General features: G+C 38.2%; 3 protein-coding genes across 3 annotated transcripts; 1 reads left to right on the top strand and 2 right to left on the bottom strand.

Moving 5' to 3' along the window:
* Nucleotides 1–213: 213 nt before the first annotated feature.
* On the bottom strand, nucleotides 214–3099 carry CBG15667 (the record flags this gene model as incomplete). The annotated part of the gene is given in 6 exon segments (XM_002640746.1): nucleotides 214–642; nucleotides 645–1034; nucleotides 1037–1040; nucleotides 2071–2160; nucleotides 2200–2258; nucleotides 2815–3099. Coding segments are annotated over 6 exon segments (1257 nt in total), but the record flags the coding sequence as incomplete, so codon positions are not given.
* A 2947-nt stretch (nucleotides 3100–6046) lies between these two features.
* Cbr-iffb-1 lies at nucleotides 6047–12252 on the top strand (the record flags this gene model as incomplete). Its single annotated transcript, XM_002640745.1, has 7 exons — nucleotides 6047–6090; nucleotides 6141–6276; nucleotides 6321–6938; nucleotides 7585–8971; nucleotides 9921–10536; nucleotides 10856–11192; nucleotides 12145–12252. The coding sequence occupies 7 exons, from the start codon at nucleotides 6047–6049 to the stop codon at nucleotides 12250–12252; spliced, it is 3246 nt and encodes a 1081-aa protein (XP_002640791.1).
* Nucleotides 12253–12692: 440 nt separating this feature from the next.
* Nucleotides 12693–15067, bottom strand: CBG15665 (the record flags this gene model as incomplete). The annotated part of the gene is made up of 7 exons (XM_002640744.2): nucleotides 12693–12804; nucleotides 12865–12947; nucleotides 13001–13101; nucleotides 13755–13857; nucleotides 13926–14108; nucleotides 14164–14271; nucleotides 14924–15067. The coding sequence occupies 7 exons, from the start codon at nucleotides 15065–15067 to the stop codon at nucleotides 12693–12695; spliced, it is 834 nt and encodes a 277-aa protein (XP_002640790.2).
* Between the last annotated feature and the right edge of the window lie 203 nt (nucleotides 15068–15270).

Here is a 15270-nt window from a genome sequence, read left to right as displayed (position 1 = left end):
TGCCCTACTTTGATCAAATTTCGGATTCTGAATTCAGAAGACATTGCTCAGGTTCCAGAATTCACGAATCTCGCGGAACTAGATCAATATGGGTATCAAAATGACGGGAATTTCATGGCAAATTTTTCTAACATCGTGAAAAACGCCAAAAAAGGAAGTGTTCCCAAATTTTGAGAATTTTCGATTTGAGAATTTCGCAGTCAGAGCCTTCATTTTCGATTTTTCGGTTTTTCGTATAAAATTCTTACTATTCTCCTCTTGCTCCCGATTCCTGGGCACAATCGTAATCCTTCCAGCCAACCTTCCGGTGTTCGATGTCTCCAGATTACTGTACTCCATGGTGTCATCATCCCTATCATCATGCTCTCCACGGTATCGTCGTGGCGCCTCTTTTTTAGTAGATAAGCTCTCCTTTTGACGTCTTCCATGATGATTCTCGTCGTTTGTGGCAGCAACTCGGGACTTCTGGTACATGACTCGTGGATTGTAGGAGCTTCCACTTCTGATGGATGTAGGCGTTCGTTCTCCACTTCTAAGCTCCTCTTCTGGATCGTCTTCCGGCTCCTTCTCCTCTGCTATAGATCCCCCAAACGAGGATTCTCTGTCACTTTCATCGTAGTTTCTCCGGTTTCTTCGATTCTTCCGCGGTGATCTCTCTCCTGGCTGGTCTTCTGGACCATTTGGGCCTCCTCCTCCGCCGCCGCCTGCCTCTCCTCCTCCTCCTCGAGCTCCTTCTGCATCGCAAACTCATTCTCCACCTCTTTACTCCAGTCCATCGATGCGAAATTCTGCAAATTCTGGCACATCTCCTCAAAGCTAAACGCTTCGCCCAGGGAATTCATGGAGAAGGACGATGCTCCACATTGGGATGCCGAGTCGAAGGAGGTGTCGATGTGGAGCTGGGTGTTGTTCGCTGGCATTTCACTCTGCGTCGAATTTATCGAATCGTTTCGTTGTCGTCGTGTGGTTGTTTGGGGTCTTCTGGCGATGGCACCATCGCCACGCATTGATGCGCGTTCCGAGAAGCCGCGGGAGGATTGCTGAAAAAAACCATTTTTTTTGTTGAAAGTCTTCGAAATTCCGATTTTCAGCAATTTTCACGACGTTAAAAATATTCGCTATGAAATTTGCTTCGAAATGATATCCATATTGACCTAGTTCAGAGAAATCGATGGATCCAGAAGTCAGAAGACTTCATATATCAGATTTCGTCTTATCGTGGCAACATTGGTATCAAATTGCTGGAAATCACATGGGAAACACTTTTAACGTCATGGAAAATCACTAAAAATGAAGATTAACACATTTGAAGAGTTGGAAAATGAGGGATTTCGATTTTTCTCTCCGGAACTCAAGTTTCCAAAATTTTCCTTGCGTTAGAAAGATTCGCCATGAAATTTCCTTTAAAATGATGTCTATATTGCCTTAGTTCAGACAAATTTCGGATTCTGAATCCAGAAGACATTGCTCAGATTTCAGAATCCAAAATTTGTCTGAACCAAGCCAATATGGGTATCAAAACAACGCGAATTTCAAGACAAATCTATCTGACGATGTGGAAATCCAAATCAAGAATGAAGATTCTGTCTGGAAATTCTCAAGATCGAAAATTTTAAAAATTTCGAAATCTTTAGTTTTCATTCATTTTCACGACGTTAAAAAGATTCGCCATGAAATTTGCTTCAAAATAATGTCCATATTGCACTAGTTTAAACAAATTTTGAATTCTGAATTCAGAAGACATTGCTCAGACTCCAGAATTCTCGAATCTCGCTGAACTAGGGCAATATGGGTTTCAAAATGACGGGAATTTCATGGCAAATCTTTCTAACGTCGTGAAAATTCTCAAAAACGAAAAAATTTCTATGAAAAATCAATTTTCGAAAAAAAAAATTTTTTCATAATTTCTAATTTCGCTCCCTTATTTTTTCCTTTCTAATCTCTCACACTTTCCCGGTTTCCACCATTAAAATGCCCATTTTCCCGTCACTTTTAACACCAAATTAACCCAATTTTAACGCCTTTTTAATCACTTTTATCACTCAAAAAACCGGTTATCCGGTTTTTTACCGTACATAATTTCGTTCGAACGGTTGTGATTGCTGATTTCTATGATAATTGGGATTCGGATTCTGGAATCTTCCGCCGCCACCGCCATTTCTATGGTGATTCGATCGATTTCCATGGCCACCGCCGGACCCATTATACTCCATATAGCCACCATGTTGTCGAGTGTCGTACAGCGATTGCGTCGAATTCTGAGAAAAACAAATAGCGGGAAATTTGAAATTTTAGGCAAAAAATTGTTTTTTCTTTGAAATTTTCTGGAAAATTCAATTTAGCCAAATTTCTATAACTTTTCATTCAAAAATAGCTCATTTTCAGCTCCATTTCCGTTTATTTTCCGCGCCGGAGGGTGCGGCAAAAGTGGGCGGAGCCTGCAGGATGCTGCCAATTTTTGGGGTTTTTCGAGCTTTTTAGGCTTAAATTTGGGTTTTAGGAGGACCGTTTTAGACATCTGAAAACAATGAAAATGGTGTCGGAAATGGAAAAATAGGTGAAAAATGGCTATTTAATAATCATTTTTCTGTTTTTTCGCGCTTTTTTTTGCTGGAATTTTGGGTTTTTAGGTATTTTCAGACAGCTAGAAACAGAAAAACAGGTGGATCAGTTTCAGAGAGCTAGGCTAAAAATTCATTTTTTCAGAAAACATTGCCGTTTTGGCGATTATTTTTTGCCGAGATTTAGGCTTTTTACAGCAATTTTTCGGCTGAAAACAGCTAAAGATATGTGAAAAATGGAAAAAAAACTAACATAATTCGAATTGCCGCCAGCAGCAGCACCTCCTCTGCCCTCAAATCGATTTCTTCCCCTCTCATTCATGACCATCGCGTCTGGAGTGGTACTTCCAGACCCGCCACGTGACGTCACACTATCCGTATCATTGCTACGTCTTCTGGACGCATTTCCAGAAGACGTCGTCGTCAATTTTTCTGGTCTCGGAGGCCTGTCGTCGTTCGCTGAGAGGTTTTTCGTGCTCCCCGAGCCTTGACGAAGGGCTCCAGGCCGATAAATTTGAATTTCGGGGCGTGGTTTCCTAGTTTTCGGTACTACTGTGGTGGGAGGAGGCGGAGCTTCTGATGTTGTTGTGTCTCCAATCATTATGAGGGGGCGAGCGGGCTGGAAAATGGGTTTTTTGGGTCAAAAACGCTACAAAATAAGGGGAAAAATTCAGAAAATACGACGATGAATCGTATAAACATGACAAAATTGGAAATTTTCTCAATGGAGCGCATTTTTTAGAAAAAAAAATGATAAGAAAAAATCCAAAAATCGGCTAAAAACGACCAAAAAAGCGGAATTTTTGAAATTTTCTCAATGGAGCGCGTTTGCGTGAATCGCGGTATTTAAATTTTTATGAAAAAAAAACACGGAAATTTCGAAAAAAATTGATGTTTTGAATCAATTTTTTCCGGAAAAAAGCAAAAAAAAATTTTTTTTTCGAAAATTTGAAAAAAAAATTGTTTTCGATTTTTCTAATTTTCCGGGGGATTTTCAGCACTTTTTAACTGCATTAACATTGAAAATTGGAGCTCAAAAACCCTCCAGAACCGTCGTTTTTCAAGACATTCCCAAAAATTCCAATAGAGCGCGTTTGCATTAAAATCCGAAATCTCATCCTAGCAGCAGGGGAGGAATTGCTAAGGATAAAGGGAGTGAGATAAGCCAAGATTATCAGGATTTAGTAGAGGAAACCCTCCCATTAAAATTGATTAAAACGGATGAGATGGGCGCGGAAAGTGGGCGGGGCTTATAATGATAATGAGAAAAGTGTCAAAAATGCATGTTAAAATCTTAAAAATCAGAAAAAAAACACATTCTAGAAGTTTTTAAATTTTGAAATATGAAAAAAATTCAAAAAAAAATTTTTTTTTCGAATTTTCAAATTTTTCAAAAAAAAAAAATTTTCCAAATTTTTTTTGCAGTTTTGTTCACAGTGAAATCTGTCTCTCCTTCTTTACTAAAACGTTCTCAATGTGTGTGTACTTTTTGCCGTCTCGTTGTATTTGATGGGTGGCTAATCAAACATTCTCTCCGAAACATTTAGCTTAACAACAGCACAAAATTGATAAGAAGAAGACACAAAAGATTTTTCTATTTGCTTCAGTTTGTTCGAATTTTTCGAAAAAATCGCGGAAAAAAGTATAAAGGATATTAAAGTTTCATAAAACCTCGATTTTTCCGATTTTTTCGGCGAAATTACACAAAAATCAAGAACAATTGTGTAGAAAAACATAGAAAATGGGTCGGAAACGCGAAAAACTTTTTAAAATGTCGAAAAAAGCATGAAAATCGGCCAAAAATGAGTAAAAATCGCCGAAAAATCATGAAAAAATTCCGGTGGCCTAGAAAATGCGAAAAGTTCGGCCAACGGTAACAATTGCAATTTTTACTTGTTTTTCCGGCGGAAAGAAGAGTTTTTCTGCTAGGTTTTTGGCTATTTTCCACGAATTTACAAGCTTTTACAGGGAAAAATCTCCATTTTAAGAAATTTTTTAACTGGAAAACTAAATTTTATTGAGAAAAATCAGAAAAAATACGAATGGCCTAGAAAGTGCAAAACTTCGGCCATCGGTAAAAAAGGCAATTTCTACAAGATTTTTTGGCGGAAAATGGTTACATTTGACTCAATAAATTGGAAAAAGACAGAAAATTTGAAAAAAAGAAGCGAATTTTTCTTGCACTTTTCCGATTGATTGCTAATCACTAAAAATTATCACTAGAATTTTACAGACAAAGAAACTGAAAAAAGATCAGTTGGGTGATAGTGAGAGCCTCTCCTCTCGTAGTATAAACACGTGCATTGTAACAATTCAAAAGAGAGAAAAGAGAAAAAAAGTGATATAAGAGAGAAAACAGGCAGAAAAGACCAAGGGAGGAGAGAGAGAGGAGGAGACGCAGAGAAATGGGGAAGTGAGGAGACGCAGAAGAGAGGTGGAAGGGCCTTGGGAAACAGCAATTAAGATGGTTTTTCCTGCAAAAAATGAAGAAATCATGTTATTTATATAGACTAGTCATCAAAAAATACCCTGAAAATGTCTAAAAAGAAAAACAAAAAACAATTACACCAAGCGGAATAGAACCAAAATCCTCTGGAACAACAGTCAAACGCACTATCCACACGGCTACCGGGCCTCGTTGCCGACATTGTTGGCAATGGCACCTATAACGGAGGTGCCACAGGGAACTGTGTGGAAGAGGTCAGTGGTCCGATGAGGGAGGGGAATCTGAAAACTTCGAGAATGGAGGTTTTGAAACTTCACTTTTTGTAATTTTTAGCAGGTTTTTCAATAAAATTGTTAGTATAAATGCCTGAAATTGTCCCTTCTTTTTTTTCGAAAAGTTTTTTTTTTTTGATTTTTCAGCTGAAAATCGCTTTTTCAAAATTTTAGGTTTTCCCAGGTCCCAAAGCTCTTCTTTCCATGTATCCGAATTATGCAAACATCAAATACCCGTTATTATAAGTATTGCGAAATCCTTTGAAACATTGCGAAATTGCAAAAATTCCTCCCTTTCTTTCCGAATAGCCCGCATTATTTGTAGTGTTTTTCTTTGCAAAAACCTTCCCAAATTCCATTTTTATTGGCTGAAATTATTTTTTAGCAAACAGTTTTCAGCAAAAAAAATTCGAATGTCTCATAAACTTTTTTCACTGACTAGAATTTTCTGAAATTTAGGTCACATTTTTCTCAATTTTTTAAAAGTATCCTCCCGAAATTTTAGCTCTTTACCTCAATTTTTAAACGAGTTACAGCTAGTTTTATATCTGCACAAGACCCTTTGGTGGTACGCAATATCCCGTAAGATCTTGCGCTTGGTGTTTGCGGACTTCCAAATTTTCCGCCTAAATCCGGCTCTTTTTTCCGCGCATTCCGGCTCAATCTTCTCCGATTTTCCTCATTTTTTCACTTTTCCAAACAGAAAAATATGGAGAATTCGATTTTCAGACAATTTCGCACGATTAAGCGCAAAAAGTGAACCGAAAATGCCGCCGAAAAAAGGAGGAAAGAAGAATAAGGATGATGATTGGTATTTGACAGTTTTTCATGGGGTTTTAACCGAATTTTGGGTTTTTTCAGGGACGATGATGCAGCGGAGAAGAAATTAGCCGCGTTGAACATCGGCGGTGCATCTGAAACCAATTGGGACGATGAGGAGCCGAAGAAAGCTAAAGCTAAGGCTAAGGCGCCCGCTAAGAAGGGTTTTGCCGCATTTGTAAGGGGAAAATTATTTTTAAGGCAAAAATTTGATTGTTACAGCTCGATGAAGATTCTGAGCCCGAGCAGAAGCCATCCGACGACGATGAGCCGGCTCCAGTGGTGAAAGAAGTGAAAGAGGCCATTCCAGCTCCAAAAAAAGAGAAAAAGGAGAAGAAAAAGGGAGGAAAGAAGGGAAAGAAAGAGGAAGATGATGAGGATCTGGATGCTCTTCTAGCCTCTATTGAGAATGCTCCAGCTGCCGCAGAAGTTGCCGCTGAGGAAGAAGGAAAGAATAAGAAGGATAAGAAGAAGAAGAAGGAAAAGGCTCCAGAACCAGCAGAGGAACCCAAAAAATCGACTTCCGAGACTCCAGAACCTTCTCCAGAGGCCCCGGAATCCTCAGAAAAGGCAGAGCCAACAGAAGAAGGTGGGGATGATAAGGAGAAGGAGAAGAAGGATAAGAAGAAGGACAAGAAGAAGCAGAAGGAAAAGGAGAAGAAGGAGAAGGAGAAAGAGGATAAGAAGGGCCAAAAGAAGGGCACCTTATCGCTGATTAAGGAGATGTTGAAGAAGCAGCAGGAGGAGAGAGAGGAGCAGGAGAGACTTCAGAAGGAGCAGCAGGAGCGGGAAGCACAGGAGGAGTTGGAACGGCAGGAGAGGGAGAAGGCGGAGAAGGAGGTGAGGCTAGATTCAAACTCTGAAAGTTGCATTTTTCAGCTTCAAAATGACCTATTTTAGAGGCGAAAACGACAGTTTTGAAGCTCTAAAAGTGGTATTTTTGACCTGAAAAATGTCTAGATTTCGAGCTGAAAATGGAAATTTTGGTTTCAGAATGTCGTATTTTGGGACCGAAAATGGCTATTTCAAAGCTTAAAAAACGTGACTTTCACCTGAAAAATGACTATATTCAGAGCTGAAAATCGAATTTTCGGCTCCGAAATACCGTATTTCAGTACTGAAAACCGACTAGATTCGGAGCTAAAATTGTCTATTTCGAAGTCAAAAAAGTCGAACTTTGGCTACAAAATATAATAATTTACATCCTGAAAATGGACATTTACGCTTCAAAATACCCGATTCCTGAACTAAAAATGTCTATTTTAAGTTCTAAAAATCGCATTTTTGGCCGCAAAAATACCGTATTCCAGATCCGAAAATGCTTAATTTTTATGCTGAAAATGACAATTTAGAGGTTAAAAAAGTGGAATTTTTGGCTTCAAAATGGCTATTCTAAGGTTTGAAAAAAAAACAGCACTTTAACCCCAAAATTACCTATTTTAAAGCTGAAAATTCTCATTTTTAAGCTTGAAAATCGCTTTTTCAGCGCAAAGAAGCCCAAAAAGAAGCTAAAAAAGCGGAAATTGAGCGCCAAAAAGCCGCTGGAACCTACGTGACGGCTGCTCAGAAGCGTCAGCAAGCTCTAGCTCTCGAGAAGCTTCGTGCCGCCGGCTACACAGTTCCAGCACCAAGAGACTCCACAGAAGAGGAAGGAGCGCCGAAGAAGTCGTTCGTCTATGTGGATGAGAAGACAAAGGCCAAGCAGGAGGAGAAGAAGAGAAGAAGGCTGGAGAAATTGGGACAGTTGCCAGTGGAGAAGCAGGAGGAGGAGAAGGTGGAGAAGGCAGAAGAAGCTCCAGAATCTCCAGAAGCCGTGACGCCGGAACAAGAGAAGAAGGAGCTGACTCCAGAGCCTTTAGACGATTGGGAAATGGCAGATTCTGGAGATGAGGTTGCTGAGAAAGGAGAGGAAAAGAAAAAGCCCGAGAAAAAAGCTGGCGCTGCTGTCGTCAAGGAATCTGTCGACGAAGAAGAATCCTCAGACGAAGAATCAGATGAGGAGACTTCAGAAGAAGAAGAATCCTCGGAAGAGGAAGAGGAGGAGGATAATCGTGGCCAACGAGAGACCAAGGAGCAGATCATGGAGCGAGTAAAGGCTAGAATCGCGAGAAGAAAGGAGCTAGCCGCATCCAAAAGATCTACAGACGACCTGAGATCCCCGGTAATCTGTGTCCTGGGACACGTCGATACTGGAAAGACCAAGATGCTAGACACCATCAGAAGAACCAACGTTCAACAGGGAGAAGCTGGAGGTATCACCCAACAGATTGGAGCGACAGAAGTGCCTGCGGAGGCCATCAAGGAGCGATGCAGACAGGTCAGAGGATTCCTTCAAGATCAGATGAAGATTCCGGGATTCCTCATCATCGATACGCCGGGTCACGAGAGCTTCTCGAATCTTCGTACTCGTGGATCATCGCTCTGTGACTTTGCGATCCTTGTAGTGGATATTATGCATGGGCTAGAACCCCAAACCATTGAATCTCTGAAGCTTCTTATCAAAGGAAAGACTCCCTTCGTTATCGCTCTTAACAAGATTGATAGGCTCTATGAGTATGAATCCAACCCTCGGAAGGATGTCTACGAGCTTCTGAAGTCTCAAAAGCCACGGGTCCAAGCGGAATTCAAGGAGAGAATGGACAAGATTATTGTGGAATTCGCCGAGCAGGAGTTGAATGTGACACTTTCCAATAATACTAAGAAGGCTGAGGACTCGGACTATGTTTGTATGGTTCCGACTTCCGCAATGTTGGGAGATGGAATTGGCAATTTGATGGCGTTCATTGTGAATCAGACACAAACGAAATATGCGCAGAAATTGGCATTCTCAGAGGAACTAGATGCCACTGTAATGGAGGTTAAACAGATTGCTGGTGGGTTTTTGGAATTGAAAATGACCTGAATTGAGCTTAAAATGGCCGAATTTTGAATTTTCACATTGTTAGAAAGATTCGCCATGAAATTTCCTTTAAAATGATGCCCATATTGACCTAATTCAGACAAATTTTGGATTCTGAATCCAGATGACATTGCTCAGACTCCAGAATTTGCGAATTTCGCTAAACTAGGCCAACATGGGTATCAAAATGACGGGAATTGTGCGCCAAATATTTCTAACGTCGTGAAAATCGCAAATAATGTGTTTTCGAAGACTTCAGAATCTCAGAAGACGTCGAAGCTTGAATTGCGGATGTCTCGTAGGATTTTGAAGCCCTTTTCACGTCTTCAAGTCTATTTCCCATGGAATTCCCTTCAAAATGATACCCATATCGCCTAGCTTTTCTAAGAATTCAGAAATCTGACGTCTTCTGGATTCAGAATCCAGAATGTCTCTAAACTAGACGATATGGGTATGAAAATGACGGGAATTTTATGCTCAATCTTTCTAACATCGTGAAAAGTTTTGAAAATCGAATTTTGAAAGAGTTCTGAATCTTAGAAGACGTCAAAACACTTCCATTACGGATGCCATTACCGAAGTATTTAAAATCCAAATTTGGCTATTTTCACGGCGTTAAACTTTTTTTTCTATTAAATTCTCTTCAAAATGATACCCATATCGCCTAGTTTAAAGATATTTTGGATTCTTACACCAGAAGACGTCAGATTTCTGAATTCTCTCAAACTAGGCGATATGGGTATCAATTTGAAGGGAATTTCATGGAAAATAGTTCTAACGATGCGAAATTCCGCGAAAATCAAGTTTTGAAGAGTTCTGGATTCTGAATTCTAGAAGACGTCAAAATTACTGATTTTTTCGATTCTTCGAAAAAATCCAAAATCTTAAGAAACTCAAAAAGCATCAATTTTTCACTGTTACAGGTCTCGGAACCACCATCGACGTGATCCTTGTGAACGGAACGATGCGTGCTGGAGACGTTCTAGTCCTCACTGGAACCGATGGAGCTATCGTAACCCAAGTGAGAGAATTGCTCATGCCAAAACCATTGAAAGAGCTTCGTGTCAAGAACGACTACATTCATTATAAAGAAGTTAAAGGCGCACGAGGAGTCAAGGTTTTGGCAAAGAATCTGGAGAAGGTGCTCGCTGGTCTACCGGTTTATATCACTGATCGAGAGGATGAGGTTGATTATTTGCGGCAAGAAGCTGATAATCAGTTGGCCAATGCTCTTCACGCCATCAAGAAGAAGCCAGAAGGTGTCTATGTGCAGGCGTCCACTCTAGGATCCCTAGAAGCCCTTCTAGACTTCTTGAAGTCCCAGAAAATCCCATATTCGAATGTGAACATTGGTCCGGTGCACAAGAAGGACGTGCAGAAGGCGTCGGCGATGAAGGAGCACAAGGCGGAGTACGCGTGTATTCTGGCGTTCGATGTGAAGGTGGAGCGAGAGGCGCAGATATTCGCCGATCATGAAGGTGTCAAGGTGTTCCAGGCCGATATTATCTATCATTTGCAAGACGCGTTTTTGAAGTATAGGTAAGAGTTATTTGGGTCAGAAAATTTGAAATATAGTCATTTTCAGCTTTGAAAAATGTAATTTCCAAGCCAAAAATGTTTATTTTGCAATTTTCGCGACGTTAGAACGATTTTCTATGAAATTTCCTTAAAAATGATACCCATATTGCCTAGTTTCGGAGAACTCAGAAATCTGACGTCTTCAGGATTCAGAATCCAAGATTGCCCAAAACTAGGCGATGTGGGTATCAATTTGAAGGGAATCCCATAGCAAATCATTTTAACGTCGTGAAAATTGCGTCAAAACCCTCTAAATCTTAAAAAATCGATAATTTTGCAGAGAAGAACTGAAAGATAAGGCTCGGAAGGAGAACGAACATCTGGCAATCTTCCCGTGCAAACTTCGCGTCCTTCCCAATCACGTCTACAACACTCGTGCCCCCATCATCTTCGGAGTATCGATTGAAGCGGGACAGGTGAAACGAGGCACGCCGATTTGTGTGCCCAGCAAGGAGGGAATTCTATTGGGAACCATTTCATCGGTACAGAGAAATAACGAAGAGGTCCCGTTGGGAAAACAGGGAGAAGAAGTTTGTATTAAGATTGAGAATACCACTGGAGAGGCACCAAGACTCTATGGAAGACATTTCACGCATGAGGATCCGTTGGTTTCAAAGGTAACGACTTGAATTCTGGAGATTTTCTGGGCTGAAAAGCACGAAATTCTAGGCTTCAGGGAAGCTCAAAAACCTGAAAAAAAAATTTGCAATTCTATAGTTTCGACGTCTTCTAGGCCTCTAAACTCTTTGAATCTCGATTGATTTTTCGCAATTTTCACGACGTTAAAACTATTTCCCACAAAATTTCCTCTAAATTGATACCCATATTGCCTAGTTTTCGACAGTTCTGAAATCTGACGTCTTCTGAATTCAGAATTTCGAATTCTCTCAAAGTGGGGCAATATGGGTATCTTTCCGAAGAAAATTTCATAAAGAATAGTTTTGGCGTCGTGAAAAATCCGATTTCGAAGACTTCAGAATTCTAGGAGACGTAAAAAATTGAATTTACGAATTTCCAAATTTTCAAAAAAAGAATTTTATAATTCAGTTTTCACGACGTTAAAAATATTTTGCATGAAATTCCCTTCAAATTGTTACCTATATCGGCTAGTTTTGGGATAATTCTGTAACCTGACATCTTCTGAATTCAGGATTTCGATTTCTTCAAATACTGGCTATATAGGTATCATTTTGAAGGAAATTTCATGGCAAATAGTTTCAACGTCGTGAAAATTGTAGAAATTCAACTTTTGAAGCCTTCAGAATCATAGAAGACGTCGAAACTGGAATTTCTGATTTTCCAAAAATTTCAAAAAATTCCAAAAAGCAGTTTTCACGGCGTTAGAACTATTTCCCATGAAATTTCCGTCATTTTGATACCCATATCACCTGGTTTCGGATATTTTTAAAATCTGACATCTTCAGAATTCAGAATCCGAAATTTCTCTTTACTAGGTCGATAGGATATCGTTTGAAAGGAAATTATCAAGAAATAGGTTTCACGTAGGAAATTTGTAAAAATTTATTTTTGAAGGCTTAAGAACCCTAGAAGAAGTCGAATTTTTTCCAGATCACCCGTGAGTCCATCGACGTCTGCAAGACATATTTCCGTGACGATTTGACGAAGGCCGACTGGCAATTGGTTGTTCAACTCAAGAAGATGTTGGATATTATGTGAAAAATCCCCATATTTTCCTATTTTTCCCCCGGTTTCTATCATTTTTCCACCTTTTTTTCTTCCCCCATTTGTTGAAATTAACTAATTTTTTCCGTTTTTCTCTGGTTACGGTTTTTTGCTTGTTTTTTCTCCACTTTTTGTCTAGAAAATACTATCATTTTCACCCCAAAAATGTCCCCGAAATTCCCCGTTTTCCCCTTTTATTCGACGTCTAGTGTTGACTATTATAAGCTCATATGAAAATGCTTCTGGAATTTTCTAGAAAATTCTGAAGAAATGTCCACAAAATTCGAAAAAAAAAATTGAAAGTTATATTGCTAAAAATTAAAAAAAAATAATTTTTTGCCGAAAATTTCCGGAAAATGCGAAAAAAATTGAAAATTCAAAAAAAAATTTTTTTCGGAATTTTTTGAAAAAATTCAAAAAAAAATTTAATTGTTTCAAATAAATTTCCGATATTTCATTCGAAAATTCTGAATCGCCGATGACTGCACGAAAAAGTCGAAATTCCGCTTCAAATCCGACGTCACGGACACCAAATCGAACTCCAATCTGCAAAAAAAAGTGGGCGGAGCTTTCCGAAAAAAAAGTGGGCGGAGCCTATCACACTACCGTAATTTGCACTGTTTCATGCACATTTCCCGCTCGTTCCAGTAGAAAACTTTGCATTTATGCTCACATTGAAGGCGTTGGACCTGGAAAAAAAACGGAATTTCAAGGAAAAGTTAGGTGGAGCGCACTTGCTTACCACGGGGACACTAAACTCTGCATGGACACTGGAAACCGCAAAAATCGATCGACTACGGTATTCGATAATTTGAAGGAGATCGGCGGAGTGGGAGTAGATTCCTGAAGGAAACTTGAATTCTTGTCATTGGAGCGCATTTGCCAATTTTTTAAAAAAATGTGAATTTTCGGGGTTTTTAGACGCGAATTCAAATTTTTAAAGCACTAAAAATGTCTTAAAAATGTAAATTGTCCTGGAAAAATGTGAATTTTCCGATTTTCGCATTGGAGCGCATTTGCAAAAAAATTTTTTTGAAAATTTTTGTAATTTTTGGGTTTTTAGCGATAAAAATGCCTGAGAAAGTGTAAGAAAATTGAAATTAGCCTAAAATATTTGAAAAATTCAGAAAAACTTTTAAAAAATCGAAAATTTTGAATTTTTAAAAAATATTTTTTTTCGAATTTTTTTATATTTTCAAAAAAAAATAAGCCCGAAAATTCTGAATAAATTGAAGTTAATTTTTGCAAAATTTTGAAAAAAAAAACTATCCAAAATTTTTCGATTTTTCTCATTAGAGCGCACTTGCCCATTTTTTTTGAAAAATTTTGAATTTTTGGTGTTTTCTAGCGCAAATTTATTGATTTTCAGCACCAAAAATGTCTGAAAAAATGCTAGAAACAATAATTTAGCTGAAGATTTTTTAAAATGTCGATAATTTAGAATTTTCAAAAAAAAATTTTTTCGAAAATTTTATTTTTTAATTCAAATTTCCCACCTAAACTCTTGTTTACTGTACCGGATTCATACAAGAACGCATTGCACTCTCCCTCCAAGCACCAGCGATTGTTGGCTTTCGTAATAGCTTCGGTGCGCAAGAACTGAAATTTGAAATTTTCGAAATTGCAAACGCGCTCCATCGCAAACTCTCAAAAATCAATAAAAAGACCTGATTCTCTATCAAATATTGCAAAATGATGGCACTTTTGTCGGTGGAAACCTCAAAAAGAGCCATTTTTTCAGAAATTTTCAAATTTCTATAAATATTCCTGTCGGGCTCCGACGAATCGTAATAGTGAGCTTTGGGGATTCGAATTGATAGCTTTTTACGGAATAATTCGGCGATTGGAGTCTGAAAATTTGAAATTTTCAAAAAAATTAGCGGTAGAGCGCATTTGCTAACTTACCTGAGAGATATAAGACATATGGATGGGATAGCCAGTCATGAATAGATAAACATCATCGGAAACATTGTATAATTTCTGGTCCGGGAGAAGAATACAAGTGCAGTTTTGCTAAAAAATTTCGATATTTTGGCTTGGCGGGAAATTTGAATTTTTGAAAAAAAAAATTTTTTAAATTTTTTCCGAACATTCTGCGGATTTTCCATTCAAATTCGATTGTTTTAGGCAGTTTTTTAAAATTTTTCTGTTAAAAAGCTTTTTTTTGCTGAAAAATTTGAAATTGCGGGTTTGGCGGGAAATTTGAAAATTTCGGAAAAAATTTTTCGAAAGTTATTCTTTGATTTCTCGCAGATTTCTTGTTCAAAATTGATTGTTTTAGGCAGTTTTCTCCGAAAAAAAATTTTTTTGTTTAAAAAGCGGCTCGGCGGGAAATTTGAAATTTTCTTTTTGAAATTTTTTTCGAAAATTTTGCAGGTTTTCCGTTCAAAATTGATTTTTCAGACATTTCGAATTTTTTGTACGAAACCTCTTTTTTTGCTAGAAAATTTTGATTTTTTGGTTTGGCGGGAAATTAAAAATTTTTTTCAAAAAATTTGAATTTTTGCAGAATTTCCTTTCAGTTTTGCATTTTTTGGCCGTTTTCTCTGAAAATTCAGAATTTTTGACTTGGCGGGAAATTTGAAAAATTTGGAAAAAAATTTTTTTTAAAAGAATTTTTTCAAATTCCCGCTCAACCTCTTCCTGTCCATTAGAGCGCACTTACATCAAAATCTTCCAGTGGCATACATGTGGAATCATCAATGTTGCATGGATTAAAATCCGATTCTAAGGGATCATCAAAGCAGAAAAATTGGTTTATTAGGAAAAATAGAAAAAGAATCAGCAGAAATATCGATTTTTGGGTCATTTTTAGCAGAGAAATCGATTTTTATACAGAAAAATGGGAAAAATGATGAAAAATGAGCCTAGAAAATGGTTAAAATGATTATAACGAGCAAAAATTGTTTATGACAGTTCTCAAATTTCCAAACAATTCGATTTTTTTCTCGTTTTTCAGGACAATTCCAGCTCATACTCTCTCAATTGCTTCTCGAAACCGGAATTGGGACG

The sequence above is a fragment of the Caenorhabditis briggsae genome (genome assembly GCF_000004555.2).
Source record: "Caenorhabditis briggsae complete genome, chrIII, whole genome shotgun sequence".
In the NCBI taxonomy this organism is placed as follows: domain Eukaryota; kingdom Metazoa; phylum Nematoda; class Chromadorea; order Rhabditida; family Rhabditidae; genus Caenorhabditis; species Caenorhabditis briggsae.
This window is presented reverse-complemented; position numbering and strand designations above follow the sequence as displayed.